Raw genomic sequence first — 23,339 nt, 5'->3', positions numbered from 1 at the left:
TCTCATAGAACACCACCTACAGCCTATTACCCATAACCTGCACTCCTATGAGAAAGATACTAACAATTTCCTCCACTAACTCCCCACAGTTTCTGATCCTTTACCACACAGCACCCTGCTTGTCACTGTTGGTGCCACCTCCCTCTGCACTGACGTCCCTAATGCCCATGGCCTTGCTGCTACTGAAGTGCCCAACTGACTCAAGACTTAAAACAGCGTTCCTGGTCACCATGATAAGTTACACTCTCACCTACAGTTACATCACCATTTGAAGGAATCACCTGTCACACATTTGTGTTCCAGCAGTGAGCATCCACATGGCATCATCCTGTGCCAACTTATTCATGAGCCACCTAGAGGAACCCTTGCTAACCACCCAGAAGCTCAAACCCGTTACCTGGTTCAGATTCATTGATGACATCATGATCTGGACCAAGTGTGAGGACACCGTATCCACATTCCTCCAGAACCTCAACCACTTGTCCCCGATTCACTTCACCTGATCATTGTCAACCCTACAAGCCACCTTCCTTGATGTTTACATCCATCTAAAAAATGACCACACTACTGTTGTCCGTATCACAGCCACCAACACCTCCACTTGGACAGCTGCCACTCATACCATACAAAGAAATCCTTTCCATGCAGACTAGCCACCCTTGGCCATTGCCTCAGTAGTGACGAATAGCCTCTCTACAAATATACTAAGGGGAACACTGAACGTGTCATAGACTCTTCCCATCCTAGAAGGATATTTTTGGCTCAGAAACGGGCGGTTCGGGCAATAAGTGGTGTGAGTTCATGAACTTCTTGTCGACCTCTGTTCACGAGTCTGGGTATTTTGACATTGGCCTCTCAATATGTATATTCCTTATTGTCGTTTCTTGTTACCAATATTAGTTTATTTCCAACAATAAGCAGATTTCACTCGGTTAATACTCGGCAGAAATCAAACCTCCATTTGGATCGGACTTCCTTAACTCTTCTGCAAAAAGGTGTGCAGTATACTGCTGCATCCATTTTCAATAAGCTGCCACTCGAATTCAAAAATCTTAGCAGTAATCCACGCGCTTTCAAATCGAAACTGAAGAGTTTCCTCATGGGTCACTCCTACTCTGTTGAGGAGTTCCTTGAAAAATTAAGCTGATTCTCATTGTAATGCTGATAGTGTTTGCTTAAACTTATGGACTGATTTTCTTTCAGGTTCATGAACATTTATTTTTATCTGTTATTACTTTTATGTTGTAAGTTCATGTACTGACACGTTCCATGACCTTGGAGATTTTCTCCTCAATTTGGTCCTACGGAACTTGACATGTAAATAAAAATAAAATAAAATAAACTGAAGGTGCCTTGTCTCCCCAGTGTCCGCCTACATACCACCGGCCTGCCTGTCATTCAGTACCACCCAGGCCTGGAGCAACTGAATCACATTTTCTGCCAAGGTTTTGACTACCTCTCATTGTGCCCTGAAATGAAGAATGCCCTACCCACTATCCTTCCCACCACTCTCACATCGGTATTCTGCTGCCCATTGAACCCTTGCTCCCAACCCCTTGCCTTATGGTTCAAATCCCTGCAGCAGACCTAGATGCTAGACCTGTTCCATACGTCCTCCCACCACCACCACCACCACCACCACCACCACCCATCCAGTCACATGCATCACCTATCCCATCGGACAGGTCTACCTGTGAAACCAGTCATGTGATCTACAAGTCAACTGCCACCATTGTGCTGCATTCTATGCTGGCATGACAACAAACTAATTGTATGTCTGTGTGAATGGTCACTAAAGAATTATGGCCAAGAGGCAGCTGCACCAACCAGTTGCTGAACATGCTGCCCAACACAATGTGCTTCACTTTGACTGCTTCCCAGCCTGCGACCTGTGCCTACTTTCTACCAACACCAGCTTTTCTGCACAGTGCAGGTGGGAACTCTCCTTCCAATATGTCCTACCACTGCGCAGCCTTGTACAGGGTATATGGGCGCACAGGGAATTCTAAAAAATAACAATAAAGCATGTTTTAGTCACTTTAACATTAATGAATGTTATTTTCAACATGATCTCCATGCTTTTCAATGCATAATTTGATGAGCTCTGCATGATGTAGGTGAACTCGATGGAATAGGTTGGAATTGCCATCGATCTTAGCACACTTGAACGGTAGTGTGTTCTGTCAGGTGGTTTAAATTTGTAATCTTTATAGAGAAAACATTCTTTCAGCATACCCCAGAAAAAGAAATAAAGGGGAGAAAGGTCTGGCGAATGAGGCGAACACGCCACATGACCTCTTCTCCCAATCCAATTGGGAAAATTGGTTGAATGACAATCTCTAACAGCTGCAGAAAAATGGGCAGGGCCCTTATCCTGCTGAAACCAGTCTGGAAGTCTGTCACCCAACACCAACACTCAGTTTGAGACATAAATTTCTCTCTCAGTATGTTCTGATAAATCTCATCTTTTACATCTTCTTCAAAGAAGAGCTTTCCACGAAGCACACATCACCTTTTGGCAGCCCTGCTCTTTGGATGTACTCACCCAGTGTGGATTGCTTTGAGACCAGTATCAAAGATTTTCTGTTCACTTCACCATTGACATAACACAGCTTCATCACTTCACTACACAGTCTTCAGTAAAATTGAAATTTTCATCCAATTTATCTGCAAACCATTCACACATCTGTGTCTGTCGGGACCATCTTCATTTAAGTGATGCAATAGCTGTATCTTTTACAGATGAAACCTCTCCTGTGCCAGGATTTTTTAGATGGTTGACCTTGGAACACCCAACTCCATGAATGTCAGATGAAGTGATTTCTTTGGGATAGCATAAAGTTGGCAAAGACAGCCTCTTTAATTTCGTCTAAAGTCGTAGGTCATCCAAAATGTGGTTTGTCCAACATACTCCCTGTTACTTTAAACTAGGTGATTAATTTCCTGATGGCAGTAAAACAAATAGATTGCTGATGAGGGTGTCAAAGGTTAAATTCTTCTGCAGTTTTGTGATAGGACGATCCTTCTCTTCCACTTCGAATACTAACTTTTACTTATTTAGACACAGCCATCATTCAATCTGGAGAAAACAAAATGTATTAGAATTTATTTTATTAATATTTATAGAACGTTTATTAGAATTCCGTGTACCCAGATTTTTTGATACCCTGTATTCGACTAACACCCCCCCCCCCCTCTGCTCCTCTCCTTTTCTGCTCCCCTCCCCTCTCCTTAAACCTCCCAAGTGCACCTGGCAGCCCTACCCTGCCTCCATCATGTCCCTGCACACTCCCTACTTTCATCCCTACTGTCTCCATTGTGTCCCTGCATGCTCCTACAATCAGCACATCATCTTCGGCCAAAAGTTCAAATGTGTAACAGTCTTTTTGTGCCTGTTTGCAACTTCTCTCTATATGGTAATTATCAATCTAATTGTTTTCACTATAATATTCTTGTTATTTCTTTCTGGGTTTTCCATTGTTTAACTTGTTTATTATCCTACTTAATTTTTTATGCATTACACGTCTTAATATCAGTGAGGATAATAACACTTGACTGGACCAAATTGCAGTTGACCTGAACAGGCTGAGACATCAAACACGTAACAGATGTAATAAATGCATTTGTCTTAAAATTGAGACATTTATGTGGTTAAAGTCTAATAAACCCAAAGAACTGGAAGCTTTGTGTTAAAACAGTGTCATTTTAATTTAGGATCCTCTTGCTGGTGTTATTCCAAGAGCTGTAGGACATCTGATTGATGAATTGCGAATACAAGATGTTGAGTACACCATTAGAGTGTCTTTTCTGGAGTTGTACAACGAAGAGCTGTTTGATTTGCTGTCTCCAGTTGATGACAACAGTAAAATAAGGTAAGAAAAATACAATGAAAATCATTTAATTGGTGGTGGTAAATTATTAGATGTGCTGTATTGTTTGAACTACTCAGATATTACATGTACACAATTGATACTACTCGAACTGTCAGTTCATAGGCTGCTACCGGAGACAGACTGGAACTGACATTTATGGTGTGTATATGACCGTCTCAAGGAAATCTTAAGTTGTATAGCAAGACATAACAGGGTGATGAAGCCTTTGCTGTGTCCACAGAAGTGTTGAAAATGTCTAAGTTGTATAGACATACAAACAGTTGTTGTAAATTGAATTTCTTGTAATTGAGTATGAGTTGTATTTCAGCTTTAAAATATATATAAATACAGGGTGTTACAAAAAGGTACGGCCAAACTTCCAGGAAACATTCCTCACACACAGGGAAAGAAAATATGTTATGTAGACATGTGTCTAGAAACGCTTACCTTCCATGTTAGAGCTCATTTTATTACTTCTCTTCAAATCACATTAATCATGGAATGGAAACACACAGCAACAGAATGTACCAGCGTGACTTCAAACACTTCGTTACAGGAAATGTTCAAAATGTGTCCGTTAGCGAGGACACATGCATCCACCCTGCGTCGCATGGAATCCCTGATGCACTGATGCAGCCCTGGAGAATGGCGTATTGTGTCACAGCTGTCCACAATACGAGCACGAAGAGTCTCTACATTTGGTACCGGGGTTGCGTAGAAAAGAGCTTTCAAATGCCCCCATAAATGAAAGTCGAGAGGGTTGAGGTCAGGAGAGCGTGGAGGCCATGGAATTGGTCCGCCTCTACCAATCCATCGGTCACCGAATCTGTTGTTTAGAAGCGTACGAACACTTCGACTGAAATGTGCAGGAACTCCATCGCGCATGAACCACATGTTGTGTCGTACTTGTAAAGGCACATGTTCTAGCAGCACAGGTAGAGTATCCCGTATGAAATCATGATAACGTGCTCCATTGAGCGTAGGTGGACGAAACTAAAATGAGCTCTTAACATGGAAATTAAGCGTTTCCACAACATCTTTTCTTTATTTGTGTGTGAGGAATGTTTCCTGAAAGTTTGACCGTACCTTTTCATTCCACGCGGGAAAAATATATCTAAAAACAAAGATGATGTGACTTACCATATGAAAGCGCTGGCAGGTCGATAGATACACATACATACACACGAAATTCAAGCTTTCGCAAACAATGGTTGCTTCGTCAGGAAAGAGGGAAGGAGAGGGAAAGATGAAGGGATGTGGGTTTTAAGGGAGAAGGTAAGGAGTCATTCCAATCCCGGGATCGGAAAGACTTACCTTAGGGGGGAAAAAAGGACAGGTACACACACACACACACACACACACACACACACACACACACACACATATCCACATCCATCCGCACATACACAGACACAAGCAGACATTTGTAAAGGCAAAGAGTTTGGGCAGAGATGTCAGTCGAGGTGGAAGTACAGAGGCAAAGATGTTGTTGAAAGACAGGTGAGGTATGAGCGGCGGCAACTTGAAATTAGTGGAGGTTGAGGCCTGGCGGATAACGAGAAGAGAGGATATACTGAAGGGCAAGTTCCCATCTCCGGAGTTCTGACAGGTTGGTGTTAGTGGGAAGTATCCAGATAACCCGGTCGGTGTAACACTGTGCCAAGATGTGCTGACCGTGCACCAAGGCATGTTTAGCCACGGGGTGATCCTCATTACCAACAAACACTGTCTGCCTGTGTCCATTCATGCGAATGGACAGTTTGTTGCTGGTCATTCCCACATAGAAAGCTTCACAGTGTAGGCAGGTCAGTTGGTAAATCACGTGGGAGAGAGAGAGAGAGAGAGAGAGAGAGAGAGAGAGAGAGAGAGAGACAATGCGATGTTTATGTGGGTACCTGGTCATGTCAGTCTGATGGTAAATGAGGCTGCTGACAAGGCTGCAGTCGTCCTACCTCGGCCACCTAGTTCTCCCATTCCTTCAGGTTATCTCCTGGTTGCCATCTGTCAGCAGGTGGTGTCACTTTGGCTTTGCCACTGGTCTTCCCTTTGTGGGCCTAAGCTCCAGGGATTGTCTCAAAGGCCTTAGAGCAAAGACTATGCAATACTTCCTAACTACAGACTGCTTACGATGAGGGTGCTGTGGTGGCCCAAAGACACTGCAATTGCTATTATGGAGCACCAATGTGCCCTGCAACGACTCGAACATCCTTCGCAAATGAAACTCATCACTTTTAAGCGACTTCATGCTAAGGCTTGCTGTCAAATCAGGCACAGTAAGTGGTGCTGTGTGCGCTATGTCTCCTCTCTGGCTGGCTTCCTACTGTAGGAGTGACAAGTTGCAGACATTCCCGTTACATTTCGCTCCCCACTGTCCTGAAGCCTATATTGAACCCTTCACTGACTTTCAACTACTTCAGGCTCTTGGCTCACCCCTCAACACAGCCACGGGCCCTGATTCAATACAAATCAGTTGATCCAGCACCTGAATGTTCCTTAAAGGCAACATCTCCTCAGGGTCTCCAATTGTGTTTGACTAAAAGGTGCCTTCCCCGTATGAGATACCATAGTTGCCCCAACCCTCTAGCCAGCCAAGAACCCAACTTCTCCAAACACTTACTGGCCGATTAGCCTGACCAGCATAATCTGTAAGATGCTTAAAAGGATGGTTGCCTGCTGATTATGCTGTGTTCTCGAATATCAGGGTAGTTTGCCCCCTGTCTGTGTGGTCTCTGGGATAGACAAGTCACAAGCTTAGGTTGTAAGCAGCGATCCAAAAGGCTTTTTGTATGTGCCAACATCTTATTGCAGTTTTTTGACCTGCTTAAGTTGTAAGACATCTCTTGGTGCCCTCACATATTACTTACCCTCCATGACTGAGGCTTTTGAGGCCCCGTACCGATTTTTATTGATCAATTTGTATCCCACCGATTGTTCTGGGTTAGTTGGCACTTCTCAGCTCCCCACAGGTCTAAGAGAAAGGCATGTGTCGCACACTTACTCATTGCTATCAATGGAACATTGACATCTGTTGGACTGCCGGTCACCTTTGTGTTGTATGTTGACAAGTTTTGCATTTGGTAAATCTCCCAATAAGTAGTATATGCAGAATGCCAGCTCAAAGATGCCAACCAGCATGTGTCTGCACGGGCTCTTTCTCATGGTTTCAAATCTTTCCATACAAAATACGGCTCATGTGTTTCTGCTGTTGTACAATGGTTCATCTTGACTTGGAACTATACTTACGTACCAAGCACCTGGATGCTGTAGCACTCTCATTTCATGGGCTCCTTTTTGATAAAAATTGTGCCATATTAGTCACATGAGGATTAGCTGCATGTGGAAGCTTAACACTGGCTGCTTCCTTGCCGATACATCTTGGGGCACAAATGATGGGGTATGAATGACACTACTATCCACTAAACTATGGTTCCCAGGTTTATGGCTCAGTGGCTCTTTCAGTTTGAAACTGTTACAAACATTCCACCAACGTGGCATGTGTCTGGCCACTGATGCCCTTTGGACTAGCCCCTTTCTCTAGTATCCTTCCCAAAATGGGGATCTTTCCTCTTCAAATTAAACAGTACCAGCTCTTGGTCTCCTGAGCAATGGACATGTGACAGTTATCTGATAATCTCATGTATCTGGTTCTCTTCACATACGAGGGGTGTCCAGATACCCACCCTCGGGCGGTATTACCGACTGGAAAGCATCTCGCTTCCCTCTGCTGAGATCTCCATCTCCGCTCCTTCTACTGTGCTCTCCACATTTTCTCCTGCACTTAACCTTGCAAGGGGCTAGGCCACAGATTCCCCCCCAGGGGGTCCACAACTCTTTTGTGGATATGTGCGTAGCGAGCATGGGACCCCGAGCTAATGTGGCCTTCCTTCCTTTCTGGGCTGCATACCTTCCCTTTCCGCATCCTTTCCCATCCCCCATCTTCGCCCCCCCCCCCCCTCCCCCATCACCTCTGGGCTCTTTCCTTCCCTTTCTCCTCCTCTGGGAGTATGGTTTGTGCCTACGTCTGGAGACGGACGCTCGAAACTGTAACAAATTCTTTGCTTTCTCCGCTTGCAAGTCTTCGTCCTTCCTCTGTCCTTCTCTTTTCCTTACCTCTTCTTTGCCCTTTTCTCCGCTATGGCGTTTAAGACCTCTCTTCTTTCCTTTCCCTTTGTCTTTTTTCCTCCCTGTGCGTGTCTGAAGGCCGACCCATGCATTTCCATGCGTAGCCGGTGACGGGGTAACGCGTAATTCCCCGCCCTGGGTAGACAGGTAGGACCCGTACGTACTCCCTGGTAATGGCCAGGCCCAGGAAGGGGTGATTACCCGAGCTGATACCTTCCGAAAGTGCCGATTGGTCCCTCCATCCGTTTGTTGGGAGGTGTGACCTGAGGTGTGAACAATCACCTAAGGCTGGGGTGCCCTCAGAGAGGGCCTCCACAAGGGAGGAGCGTGCCATCGGAGACGCCGGTAATCATGGGGGATTCTTCCGCAATGGTTTCCTCACCTTCCACTATGTCTGCTCACAAGCGTAAGTTCACTGAGTCTCAGCCACAGTCAGTTCTTCCATCATTGCCACAGTTCCTTGTTGTTTCTCGGTCTGACGAAGGTCACGACTTCTCCACGGTCAACCCTTTCATTATTCAGAAAGGTGTCGTCGCAATTGCAGGTCCTGTAAAGTCTTGTTCCAGATTACGGAATGGCACCTTGTTGTTAGAAACAGTCAGTGCCCTCCAGGCACAAAAATTGCTGCGTACTTCACTGCTCCACACCTTCCCTGTCCGGGTTGAAGCGCACTGCACTTTAAATTCCTCGCCTGGAGTCGTTTATACACGCTCCCTCGATGGATTGTCTGACGAAGAAATTCAGCACTACCTGTCTGACCAGGGCGTAACAGCTGTTCATAGAGTTATGAAAAGGGTTGACACGAACATCATTCCAACCCACACTGTCTTCTTGACATTTGACAAAGTTCAACTCCCTTCGAAAATCAAAGCAGGCTATGAGATAATTTCCGTTTGCCCTTACGTCCCAAACCGTACTCATTGCTATCAGTGTCAGCGGTTCAATCACACCAGCCAGTCCTGTTCCAATCCGGCCAAATGTGTTACTTGTGGAAAGGATGGCCATGAGGGTGCTTGTCCACCTCCATCCCCTCACTGCATCAACTGTATGGGTGACCACGCTGCTTCCTCTCGAGATTGCCCCATTTTAAAGACGAAAAGCTCATCCAGGAAATCAGAGTGAAGGAAAAGATGTCGACCTTTGCTGCTCGAAAGTTATTCGCCAGTCGACAGCCCACCGTGCCTCACACAGGAAAATACAGCACTGTCCTTGCTTCTCCTCGGCCAACAAAGGAGGCGGCCAGGCAGACTTGCGACCTCACCTTTAGTGCCACGGTCATCAGATCGGCCAGCGCAAAGATCGCCCGTTCAACCTCACAACTTTCGCCTGCCCACTCTATGGCTCACCCTTCATCGGGTTCTGCTAAGTCTCGAGCCCAAAAGTCAGACACCAAGACTTCGAAAAAGGAGCATACTCGTGAAGATTTTTTACGTACCCCAACTTCACAACCATCGGTTCCTCCTTCATCTAAACATCATATTTCCAAGAAGGCTACTAAGAAACCCAGTTCATCTCCTTCTCCGCCAAGGCATGTCCCATCTACAGCACCACGTGGTGGAAATCGCCCTCGGCCGTCTTCTGTGTCGCCGAGACGCACTGCTGGCGGCCGATCAACCCGCCGGTCACTGGTGGCAGGAGCTGCTCCTGAACAACCTATGGATCAGGATCTTCTGCCTTCGGCTGAATGCGACTCCATGCTGTCGATCGCAAGCTCTGAGCAGTCGTTGAGTTGACAGCAACTTTGGTCACATTCCTCCATTTTCTGTTCACCCTATGTCCATTATCCACTGGAATATCCGCGGCATTCGAGCCAGTCGGGATGAATTGTCGATCCTCCTACGATCCTACTCGCCGGTCATCTTCTGTCTTCAGGAAACAAAGCTGCGTCCCCATGACCGCTTTGTTCTCCTCCATTTTCAGTCTGTCCGATTTGATCTCCCCTCTGTTGAAGGCACTCCAGCCCATGGAGGACTCATGATTCTTCTCCATGATACTCTCCATTATCACCCAATCCCCTTAAACACTTCCTTCCAAGCTGTCGCTGTCCGTCTTTCCCTTTCTGGATATACCTTTTCTCTTTGTACTGTATACATTCCATCGTCCACACCAATGGCACGAGCTGATATCCTTCATCTTCTTGGTCAGCTTCCACCCCCCTATTTGCTGGTTGGGGACTTCAATGCCCACCACCCGCTTAGGGGATCTCCACATCCTTGTCCACGTGGCTCACTATTGCTAGACGTCTTCCACCAAGCGGATCTAGTTTGCCTCAACACTGGGGTCCCTACATTTTTGTCTGCCTCCACGACAAATTTCTCTCATTTGGACCTTTCGGTCGGTACTGTTCCGCTAGCTCGGCGTTTCGAATGGTTCGCCCTTAATGATGCACACTCGAGTGACCACTTTCCATGTGTCCTTAGACTGCAGCCTCAACTGCCATATATGCGCCTGCGATGCTGGAAGTTTGCCCAAGCCGATTGGACACTTTTTTCGTCTCTAGCGACATTCGATGACCGTCACTTTCCTAGCGTCGACGATGAGGTCACACATATTACCGACGTTATTCTTACAGCTGCGGAACGTTCAATACCACGCACCTCCGAATTGCCCCGGCACCCCCCAGTTCCTTGGTGGAACGAGGCATGCCGTGACTCAATACGTGAGCGGCGACGTGCTCTTCGCATTTTTCGTCACCATCCTACTTTGGCCAACTGTATCCGCTATCAGCAGTTCCGTGCGCGATGCCGTCGCGTCATCCGCGATAGCAAGAAGGCAAGCTGGAAATTCTTTATTAGCTCATTTAACACCTTCACTCCCTCCTCGCAAGTTTGGAGTCGGCTTCGAAGGTTATCAGGCGTGCCTAGTTTCTCCCCGCTCTCTGGGCTCACTGTCGCGCGTGATACATTAGTGGGCCCCGTCGCAATTTCTAACTCATTGGGTCAGCACTTTGCTGAGATTTCGAGCTCTTCAAATTACCCGCTAGCGTTTCTCCCGAAGAAACGTGCAGCGGAAGTGCGACATCATGCTTTTTCCTCTCAAAATCGCGAAAGCTACAATACTGTTTTCTCCATGCGGGAACTCCAACATGCACTCTCTTCTTCTCGCTCCTCCGCCCCAGGACCGGATGGTATCCACATCCAAATGTTGCTGCATTTATCAACCCATAGTCTGCGTTACATCCTTCGCCTTTATAATTGAATTTGGACCGACAGTACTTTTCCCAGACGATGGCGGGAAGCTATCGTCGTTCCTGTTCCGAAACCTGGAAAGGACAAACATCTCCCCTCTAGCTATCGCCCCATTTCTCTCACGAGCAGTGTCTGTAAGGTTTTGGAGCGTATGGTGAATTGCCGTTTAGCTTGGTGGCTGGAGTCCCGCAGTCTTTTAACACCTGCCCAATGTGGATTCCGAAAGCATCGTTCTGCAGTTGACCATCTTGTTGCTCTCTCCACTTATATCATGAACAATTTTCTCCGGAAACACCAAACAGTAGCAATATTTTTTGATCTGGAGAGAGCATACGATACCTGTTGGAGGACAGGCATCCTCCGCACACTGTTCTCTTGGGGCTTTCGAGGTCGGCTGCCCCTTTTTCTTCGCGAATTTATGGCAGAGCGCACATTTAGTGCGGGTGAACACTACTCTCTCCCGTACTTTCTCCCAAGAAAACGGGGTACCCCAGGGCTCCGTGCTGAGAGTTGTACTGTTTGCCATTGCCATAAATCCAATTATGGATTGTCTCCTTCCTGATGTCTCGGGCTCCCTCTTTGTGGTCGATTTTGCGATCTACTACAGCTTTCAATGGACTAGCCTTCTCGAACGACGTCTTCAAGCCTGTCTCGATCGCCTGCACTCTTGGAGCATCGAAACGGGCTTCCGTTTTTCTCCCAGTAAGACCGTTTGTGTTAATTTTTGGCGACGTAAGGAGTTTCTTCCACCCTCCTTACATCTAGGACCTGTCAACCTTCCGTTTTCGGACATCGCTCAATTCTTGGGTCTTATGTTTGACAGAAAACTGTGCTGGTCCTCCCACGTTTCCTATCTTTCGGCTCGCTGTCTGCGATCCCTCAACACCCTCCGTGTCCTGAATGGTACCTCCTGGGGAGCGGACCGAGTGGTCCTTCTCCGCCTCTATTGCGTCTTAGTGCGCTCGAAATTGGACTATGGAAGCATAGTCTACTCCTCTGTTCGGCCGTCTATTCTTCGGCGTCTCGACTCTATCCACCACCGTGGATTACGTTTAGCTTTTTACACCAGCCCTGTGGAAAGCCTGTATGCTGAGACTGCTGAACCTCCGCTGTCCAATCGGCGAGCAGTCCTTCTGAGTCGTTATGCTAGCCATCTGTCTTCCATGCCTGCTAATCCAGCCCATGACATCTTTTTCGATGCCTTTGATGTAGGGTATGCAGGCCGCCCCTCCTCCCTACTACCACCGGAAGTCCGCTTCCGTCAACTGCTCCATTCTCTTTCCTTCTGCTTTCCTAAAACCTTCTTGACAACTTGGGCTACAGCACCGCCTTGGCTCCGTCCCCCGATCTGCCTGCTCCGTGACCTTTGTCAGTTTCCCAAGGATGGTACCCCTTCACTTGTTTATCGTCGGGCATTTTCTGCTCTATGTGCACAAATAAAGGAAGCCACATTTATTTATACTGATGGCTCAAAAACATAGTTTGGTGTGGGGAGTGCCTATATTGTTGGCGACACCCCAAATCAATTTCGGCTTCCCGGCCGGTGTTCGGTTTATACTGCGGAGCTTTACGCTGTTCTCCAGGCTGTCCACTACATCCGCCGCCATCAGCAGATACAGTACGTTATCTGTTCAGATTCTCTCAGCTCTCTCCTCAGTCTCCAAGCTCTTTACCCTGTCCACCCTCTGGTCCACCGGATTCAGGACTGTCTGCGCTTGCTCCACCTGGGGGGCGTCTCGGTGGCGTTCCTCTGGCTCCCGGGACACGTTGGTACCTGTGGAAATGAGGGGGCTGATATAGCGGCCAATGCTGCAGTCTCTCTTCTTCGACCAGCTATTCAGTCGATTCCCTTCGCCGATCTACGGAGCGTTTTATGTCGTAATGTTCTTTTATGGCACGCACATTGGTCAACACTTCCCCATAATAAATTGCGGGACGTGGAAGCTCTTCCTTGTGCTTGGACCTCTTCCTCCCGAACGCGTCGTCGGGAGGAGGTAATTTTAACTAGACTCCGGATAGGGCACTGTCTTTTTAGCCATCGACATCTTTTAAGCGGCAATCCTCCCCCACTCTGTCCCCACTGCTCTCAGCTGTGGACGGTAAGACACCTTTTGAGTGCCCCTATTTTACTCCGTTAAGCGCCCGTCTACAGCTGTCGCCTGATATATCGTCAGTTTTAGCAGATGATACGTGCTCGGCCGATCTCGTTCTAGAGTTTATTAGTGCCAGTGAAATGACGTCAGTCATTTGAAGTTTTTTTTTTTTTTTGGGGGGGGGGGACAACCAACCCCTTTCTGTAGTGGATTTTTAAGCCTTCCTTCTGCTTTTAGTTTCTCCAATTTTTTGAGTTTCGTTCCCATTGCTGCTGGTTTCCATTTTCGGTTTTTTACTGTTTCCTAAGTCACGGACCGGGCGCTAATGACCATAGCAGTTTTGCGCCCTAAAACCAAAACAAAAAAGAAAGGTCCACAGATTAGGACCAATTTTTTCAAAAGTCATAAAGTCTGTTGCCCCATTATTTATCACTCTCTCTTACGTCCAGTTCATCTACGTCTAGGGTGCTGCCATCTTTCAACCGATGGCTCTAAAACTGTGGGTCAGACAGGATATGCTTTTACATCTCCTGCCAGTATGAAACGCTATTGGCTGCCGGGAGCATGTAGTGTGTTTACGGCAGAGCTGAGAACCATCTTCTATAGCTTGCTGTACCTCCTGCAATCTTCATCTTGCTCCTTCCTAGCCCAGACATGAACTTCAAATCCTGCCACCCTATGTTACATTCTCTCTACCAGTATCAGTGCAGAAGAGGAGTGAGAGTTGCAGCTCCACCCAATTCTTCTTCTAGTTGAACCTTTATCTGTGCACTTCTCACTGCTTTCACTTTAGCTTATCCTGCATCTTTTACCAATGTTCTGTGCAGTGTTCCCCATAAGTCATTTCTTGTGACAGTGCCACATAGCTTTTGATCTGACTGCAATTTATTGGCTTCTTGATTATGAGGCTAAAGGGACTAATAACAATACTGTTGAGTCTCCTGACAGTTAATTTCTCTGAGAATTATGATACTTTAATTGCATAGGACCGGCACTTTAAGTGTGGCAGCTATTCACAATAACTCCTGGCAGTGTGTTTGCTTAGTTTTTGCAGTTTGAAATTCAAAAGAAATTGTTGTTCCCTTTGAGTAAATCTGGAAGGACAAGTATATGGTATGCAGTAAGCAATGCTTATTGAGTGTTCAAAGAGGTGTTTGTCAGGCTGTGCCTAAAAACATGATTTTTATTTCTTGGAGTTATCAGAGGACTGTGCAACACTTCTATTTGATTTTACGCTGATCTATGAGCACAGTATGTGATTCATCAAAGAGTAAAAGCGTTTTGTATTGAGGATATGTTGAGGTATATGGAATGCAGTAGTATGCAATACGTATGTGGAATGCAGTAGTATGCAATAGTGAGGAAACAGATAAAAATAAAAAATATATCAAGAGGTATAGTGAAGTTTCCTCTTCTTAAAGCCGCCAAGAGATTGTACAGAAGTTTTATTGTTGTTATTATTATTGTTATTGTTGTTGTTGTTATTATTATTAAAATTATTATTATTATTGCAAAAATTATTCATTACAATATTTACACTGGTCCATATAACTTTCTTGCACTTATGTTACCGTGTGTTGAGTAGAATAATTTTCACACATCACATCATTAGCCATAAGTATTTACAGAATGAGTTCAGCTGCTAGTGCTCTCTTCATTTTGCAGCTTTATGAACGAAGGTGTTAACAGTAAGCCTTGCAGAGTCGAATAACTATGTTACTACATTTCACAGGAAATGTGCATGGGAGCATAAAACTGCCACTGTCCAAATGTCTGAACTGCTCATCAGTTGTCATAGACTTACAAAGAGAGAAAAAATTTGTACTCTCGGTACAACAAAGTTCCTTATAATAATTGACAACAGAAACCAGCAATTTCTGTTAAAGCTGGGATCAGATAAAACATGTTTGAATTCATCATAACGGAAGCTGAAATTTAGAAAATGTTGACAAATGTCATGCACACTGCTGTAGGTACCTTAATCGCCACTCTTGAATCTGCAATTCTCAGCTTCTGTTGCAGGTACACATTTAGCTCTCAAATACTCTAGAATCTTAACTTTTCAGTTTCCACCAACTGCCTCAGTGAGATATTCCGACATCTTGATTAACATTGAGTGTGCTCCATCAGATCATAATCAAATATATAAATTTGCTATACCATTCCAGTCTTCTACATTAATCTTGTCCAATTCAACCAAGCTACTTTCGACATACTCACTGAATGCACAAGTAACCAGTTTAATATTTAGCCATTCACTGACAACCCATAAATATATTTTAGCAGCTTACACCTTCCTATATAATATACTTCCCTAACTGCAGCAAAAAGACGCACATTAACGAAATGTTTGCCCAAGAATCTTGATTTATCTACTTGTTTTGTATGCACTTAAAAATATGAACACTGTCATGCAAAAAAAGACAATCTATGAGAATGCCGGCTTTCTCCGCGAATCTCGGTGATAAAATCTTCTTGGGTTGACAGCTGAGTCAATGTGTTGTTCTCCAGCAACGTTTCAGCAAGTTTCCTACTTGCCATCTTCAGGCGAAGTGTCAGGTTCACGTCTCGTCCGGATCTTTATAGCCGCTGGACTACGGGCTTCTCTGCATCCTCGGTGCCGGTTGGGCCAATCAGGCATGAGCGGAATCGGCGACCACTATTTCCAGTGTGGGGGAAAGTTTTACCAACAGGTGGATGGAGTCACTATGGGATCCCCACTGGCACCATGTATCGCTAATCTGTACGTGGAATACTTAGAGGATATCGCCTTGGAAACAGCATGCCTTAAACCCAAGGTCTTTTATTGGTACGTGGATGATACTTTCGCGGTCTGGCTGCACGGCGAGTACCCTCTAATGGAATTTCTCAACTATCTGAACAGCATACACGAGAACAAGTTCACAATGGAATTGGAAGAGAATGGGTGCCTACCCTTCCTCGATATCCTAATAAATCAGAAAACGGACGGCACACTGGGACACTCGGTCTACCGAATGAAAACACACACAGACCTGTACCTCAACGCTAACAGCTGCCCTCACCCAGCACAATGGAAATCCGTGCTCACTACTCCTGTCTGCAGAGCTCATGACATATTTGACAAGGACAGTTTATCTACTGAGATTCAGCACCTGAAGAAAACCTTCCAGAAGAATGGATATACCGAAACACAGATTAGATGTGCTCGTAAGATGGGCAAGAAGAAGGAGGAGGAGGAGGAGGACTTTCAGGAAGACAAGAACAACAAAGGTCTGGGCGTTCCTCCCGTATACAGGGCTGCCCACGGCCAAGATTTCCAGGATACTGGAGAAGAAAAAGATAAAAACCATCTTCCATCCTCCAGCAAAAATCATAAATATGCTGGGCTCAATGAAGGACAACTTGGGTCTAAGAACACTGGGTGTCTGCAGTATTTCCTGTGAATGTGGGAAACAATATATGGGGCAGACACAGTGTTGCATAACACAACGCATCCCTGAAAATGAGAAGCGTCTGCCTCAGGCAAAAAGAAAAATCCGCAGTAACGGAGCACAGTCTCAGTGAAGAACACAAGTTTCAGTTTGAAGAAACCAAGGAACTGTGTAGAGAGAAAGATTTCTGGGACTCTATTATTAAAGAGGCAGTGGAGATACAGGTCAGTGATAATCGGGTCAATCGGGATAGTGGCTTCCAACTCAGCAGTGCATGGAACACAACATTATCAATAATGAGAAAAGAGCTCACTGATGGAGGCAGGTCGATGGCGGCAGATGGCATAAACAGGCTGCACTGAGATGAGATGCCAGGACCTGGCACCCGCGGCTCCCCCCTACCACACGCCACCGCACCGATTCTGCTCGTGCCTGATTGGCCCGACCGGTGCCGAGGATGCAGAGAAGCCCATGGTCCAGTGGGTATAAAGATCCGGACGAGGTGTGAACCCGACACTGTGCCTGGAGATGGCAAGTAAGAAACTTGCTGTAACGTTGCTGGAGAACACCACATTGACTCGGCTGTCAACCCAGAAGATTTTATCATGAAAAGACAATGATCTTTCAGTATCTATAGGCTAGTGGTGGATTTGGAAAATGTGGACAGATTTTCTGTGGGTCGAATTATCATCTGCTGAAACAGTCTGAAAGCCCACAGCTTCTACATTTACTGTTAATGTCCTCATTACATTAAACAAGCTTTCTGCATTTAGTTTCTTCACAGGCAATACATGCACAACCATTTTGAAAGAAAAAGAAATACTATTATTACATTATAGGTCGGGATTGACCTATGAAGTCTTGAATATCTTCCTTGTATCTGTCAGTTGGTATGAAGAAATTGAGATTTCAGGCATATCTTTATATAGTTTTGCGTGATAAAGTCCCGATGCTACGCAAAGCTGTCATTTAGTTACGTGCACTTTGCAATCTGTTGTGTTTTCTTTTCCAATAATAAATCATATTTTTTCTGATTACCATTAAAATATAATGACGATAAATGTTTGAGGTCATTTGGAAAAATATTTTAATAACTATGTAGATCACGTGAAGTCATTCTTTTACTCTTAGAAAAAGTGTGTTAATTGTGCGTTTATGAACGGTCAGTGTTGGGATCAGTGATTACGATTTGAGGAATAATTGATTTGACAAAGTTAAATTGCACACAATTGTGTGGGGCGAATTATGAACTTGAAATTGATTGTAGATGTGTGCAGATCAATTTTGTGACAGGCTAATAAGTGTCGCGAGTGTGACGCGGCATCAAGACTGCTTTCGCGACGCCGATGGTTTGCTGTAAACTCGCGAAAATAGAATTTACATGAATTTTTAATTATCGTGAAAGGGAAGCATATTTTATGGTTACCCCACTGTCGATGGGCCATTGTGGAGGACATACGTTTGGATAGAAGGATCAATTTCAAAATCCAATATAAATCCTGTTGATCGAAGTAGCCTAGCAACCCATAAGCTCATATGTGGTTATCAGCAGTAACAGCCTACTACTTTTCATGCACACATTTACACTCTACATAGTGGTGTGTGTGATTTGTTGGTGCGAAATAAACATTTGAAAGCATTTGATTGAATAAAAGGAAAGATATAAAGAAGTTTATTTGTATATTTTGTTGTTTCATGAACAGTGATATTTTCTTATAGAGGTGTAGAGCCTTACGTATTATTAATATTATGACGGACTGATCATAAGTGCTCTTGTTAAAAGTAGAGTTTTGGGCCTGATTAAGACACACTTAGTCTCGAAGATTAAGTGAAGAATAAAATCACACTTAAATAATGCTGCATCGAAACCCACTATCTTTATACTATATTAACCTAGCTATTCTGGAATCAGGTGGTATTGTGACCGTGTAGTTGTGTGTTGTTAACAACAAATAGGTAAACGCAAACATTTTTCATGTTCTAATATCGACGAGGGAAAGAAGAGACAATGACGACATACATGTACACATATACAAATGGTATACATGGCGCCTTACAATACAACACGACGACGTCACGGTATACTATGAATCATGAATATATGTGCACTGGCTACTATATCCCCAGTACTGAAAGTCATTCCAGTAACATTTTTTCCTTTATAATGCATATACAGTTTGATGTGGTGAAACTTGTAAACCATAAATGTTACAAACAGTTCATGTAGTTCCAAACATAGAACTTGGTCTTTTAAGTGACTGAAATAATTGACTATTATTTACATCTGCATTAAGCCTCCTTAATGGATTTGGGTAAGTGAGAATGACGAAACTAGATGATCACAAAAACTTGTGTGTGGGGATGTAGTAAACAACATAGAACAAAGAATCGAAAGCTTTTGATCAAAATTATGATGAGCCTTGGGTTGTAGAGACATTGCACTTTGGCTTCAGAAATGGAAAGAAACCTTCTTAAACTGGTAATATTTCAAGAAGGGAGTGAATTAGTCGTATGTGTAATTATTCATCCTGCCACTAAGTCTATACATAACTTAAACATAATTTCAATTACACTGTGGAAGAGTAAATGTCCTTTAAATTGTATATAACACTGCAGTTTCTGCAAACTGTTGTGTATGCAATACTGTGGAGGTATAAGTTGAAGTACAGAAACAGTACATAACCTTTTTTGACATATTTACTCTATGGTTCATTCAGTATAACATCTTCATTTTTTCACACAGAGTAATCATAATCATGAAAACTGTATTCTTTCCCTTTGTGCAGAAGTGGTTTCTATGCTTTAGAATATAGCTCATCTCGAAGCATCTGTTTCCATACTATGTCCTGTTTGACCTGAGGGTTCTCACTAAACATCTTGTCTTGAACTCAAATCACCAACAAAGTCTGGTAATAAAAATGGCACTGCACTTCCTTTCAATCTATTTCCCCAAAGGAAATGTTAATGTTCTGCCTACTTTGTAGTCAAATACAGTGCTTTAGAGAATCAGCCCACTCTGAATAAAGTTTTCTTGAGAAAGTTGGAAAGTAAAGGAAAATTTCAGAAAAAATTGAAATAAAATATTTTTACTTACACATCTTTATATAATGATTTCCCATTAGTAAAAGTATGCCATACGCATATGATAAAGCAAGATCAGTACCTTTAAATATTCATAATGCAGCAAATGTAGTCATCAAATGCAAAAAACCTTAGGACCAGAAATTTTGGTATGCTGGAATTACATTTGTAATTACTGTAGGGAATTTAAATTAAATAAGCCGTTCACATTGTCATATGTAGTTTTATGAAGTTTATGCATTGCGTAGTTAACATCTCCTTTAATAGAGCCTTTGTGGTTGTAGTTTGTTGCATACCAACATTACACTGGAATTAACTTTGATTTTTGTTATTAATGTAACTTGATAGTGTTACCACAGAATGTTTTTAAGCGAGTGAAGTTCTCCTATTAAATAGTATGTGTCTACTTCCTCAGTTCAGAGTCCTTTGTAAATCTGAACACACACATCCCCCCCCCCCCCCCCCCCCCCAAGTGTGATAATTGCTAGTACAGCCCCGTACACAGCACTTAATCACTATAGTGTGACGGAAAGCAAAGTGTTTCTGGTGCTGAGACAGACATACAGTAATTATGTTCAGCAACTCTCAGCTCAACAGCAATCTTCTCACAGCAAACTGCTATTGTCATATTGCAAATATAGTCTTTAGTTGTGGGCCTTTTGACGTGATATCACAGTGACATAGCTGGCCCCTAATTCACAGACATGTTGCTCATGCTATGTCTTCGCCTAAAAGAACAGGTCATGCCAGTATTTTGAAATCTTATTTCCTGTTTGCAAGAGTGCAAACTTTTTAGCTTGCAAAAATTCTTCATATTTCCATCAGAATTAAGTGTTGAAGCTGTGTACGTACCAAAAAATGTTGTCTTTACTGTTGATATGCAACTGTGGTTGCACTTCTGACATAATGCATTGTTCTAATGGGATCAGTCCATGTGAACTCAGCCAGTGGCCTTGTTCTTGACATATCAGATTTTGATATTAGTTGATTGCATGAAGAAACCCAAATTAAAAAAATTTGGGACTATTCGCTTCTAAGTTACTAATTCTTGAAGTTTCCAAAGGTTTGAGATTTTTGTCACATTTTGATGCCTCAAAATGGCTGATCTCCAACCATTTGTGTTAATACTAATTGCGTCCATAACATTTGACAAGATACACATGCTCCCTGGTTTGTACCAAATGGCAGACACTTCAGGGAACTCTGCTGCCTTTGGCTGAGCACAGGTTGAATGAATCCAGGGTTTCCGAGCTGGGCACTGGTGAGTGCCATTGGTCTTCCAAGTGTAAGCTTTGTACATGCTTCAATGAGCACTTTGCAGCTTGACAGTGAAATGTTGGCTGTCATAGGGAGAGGGTGCTACACACTGATGAATTCGATGGTTGTTGAAGCTCTACAGTTGTTAGTGGGCAACCTCTGGGTCACTTGCTGCACCTAATTTGCTTAAGGTGTACCCAGAACAGTGCAACTGTCTTAGGTTATTGTTCCCCTTTCTGCAGCAGGGAAAGCTATGTATCTAATGGCAAAAAATCCACTACACTGGTTTGATGTATTGTTCGGGCACAATACCAGCCCACCGATAGATCCTCAGAGGATAGCCCTCCAAAAATATCACTTCAGAAACCAATGATCTATAACAGTGATTCTTGTATCACAAAAACTTTTTCTGATATTAAAGTGTCATGAGGGATCTTTTCCAAAAGATATAATTTTTTTCATTCAGAGTGCGTTGTGATGTAAAATTGCACTTGATTAGTAAAGTGGTTAAGATGTGCAAAACTTCTCATGGAAACACCTATTTCTCTGCAAGCCACCCATTTATGAACAGTGAAATTGTGTACCAAACATCCAATACCTACATAGGTTGACAGTACCGAGAACTTCATAAGTGCTTTTGAAATACAATGAGCAATGTCCTGTGTCAAGTTCTTTAAATGATTCAGTTCTAAATGCAACCACACTTTTGGCTGTTTGTTGTCTAGGGGATGACTGTGTCTGTTTGTCAGTTTGTCACATATAAGCGGCATCTACATAGCTATAAGTTCACAATGGAACATTAATTTGGTGATGGGTAATATAATATAAATATCTGTAGCTGAGATGAAATTGTTGTTGATTTCCCAGAATTTTTTTAAATAAAAATGTTCATGTTAATACACATTCCTGGTGCATAAAGTGAATTTAAACTGTATTTATTTCCTCACTATTATTAAAGTGTGCTTAAGAAAAATTTAAATGCATAGGCTGACTTGAGAGACCCCATACAGTGTCAAATATTCGAAGCCCAAACCAAATAATTTCATTGCACGAAATAAATGCAAGCCCCAGTTGTGGCTAACAGGAAGAAAGTTCAAAAGTTGTGACCGGCATTCATCATGGAAAAATTGTAAAAGTTACTGTAACCAGACTCAAGAACACTGAAAATATTTTGTGGGTTTTTAAACTTTCAGTCCAAACTGTGAATCAACCCCGAAAAACTGACAAGTGCTGAGAGCACTTGCACACAAAATTACTAAACGTGAGACATGAGGCTGAAAATGCCAACCAAACATACACAGGCCTTACATTGTTTGTGGTCTCAAAATGAGTGTCATAGGCCATCCTCTCTCCAACTTATATAGCTTAGAAGTGGATTTTCGCTAATGCCCAGTATAATTTTCCAAATTCCCCATTCTTATGGCCAGACCAGAAAAGTTTTAAATTTTCAAGCTGATTAAAATTGGATGTTCCAGAAGGCTATACAATAAATACTATGCTCCTAATTAACAAAAAGATAATCACTGATTAGCATGCCTGCATTAAATTAAGTGCCTGAAACCATTAACAATAAAGGTGCTACATCATCCTTTTGTAAAATTAAGGACTATACAAGGGAAACAAACTTGAACACAATATTATGGAAAGGGAAGTGGATAGAATTAGAGGAACATGAGTGTGAAGATAGTGGGACAGGGCACTTGGAAGTTGAAATAAGGCACCTGGAGACGACAGTACCTCCCAGTTATTGAGATGAGAGACCATGTGTTGTGACAAAACTATTCAGCCTGAATTGCAAGATGTGAGACAGCAAAATATCCTTGGACTTACTGGCAATTCTGTAGAAGAAAGGGCTAACAGGTAAATATTATCATACAATCAGTTTAATAAGAATGGTTGCAAAATACTGAACATTAATCATTTGCAGAAGAATGGAAACTCTAGTAGAAGCCAAATTTGAGGAAGATAAATTTGGGTTCTGTAGAAATGTAGAAACTCTTGAGAAAACATTGACCCTCCTGCTTATCGTAGAGAATAGGTCGAAGAAAGGTAAATCTACCTTGATAAAATATCTAAATTTAGAGAAAGCTTTTGACAGTGTCTACTGGAATACACACTTCGATATTCTGAAGGTAGCAGGGACAAAATAAACGAAACAAAGGGTTATTTACAACTTCTACAGAAACCTGAAGAGTGTCTTAAGAATCAAAGGGAAGCAATAGTTCAGAAGAAAGTGATATAGGTTTGTACCTATCTCAGATGTTGTTCAATCTGTACATTGAGCAAGCTATAAAAGAAGTCGAGCAGTAATGT

At 43.4% G+C, this 23,339-nt stretch overlaps 1 protein-coding gene across 1 annotated transcript in view; it reads left to right on the top strand.

Annotated features, from left to right (window-relative positions):
• Positions 1-23,339, top strand: part of LOC126252652 (kinesin-like protein KIF11-A) — a 226,820-nt gene that overhangs the window by 30,960 nt on the left and 172,521 nt on the right. The window contains exon 4 of the mRNA XM_049953558.1: positions 3,715-3,872. Within this exon, the coding sequence (XP_049809515.1) occupies positions 3,715-3,872 (158 nt within the window). The remainder of the gene's footprint in view (positions 1-3,714; positions 3,873-23,339) is intronic.

This window comes from Schistocerca nitens, chromosome 1, assembly GCF_023898315.1.
Source record: "Schistocerca nitens isolate TAMUIC-IGC-003100 chromosome 1, iqSchNite1.1, whole genome shotgun sequence".
Lineage (NCBI taxonomy): Eukaryota > Metazoa > Arthropoda > Insecta > Orthoptera > Acrididae > Schistocerca > Schistocerca nitens.
Note: the sequence above shows the minus strand (reverse complement) of the source record. Positions and strands in the feature narration are given on the sequence as shown.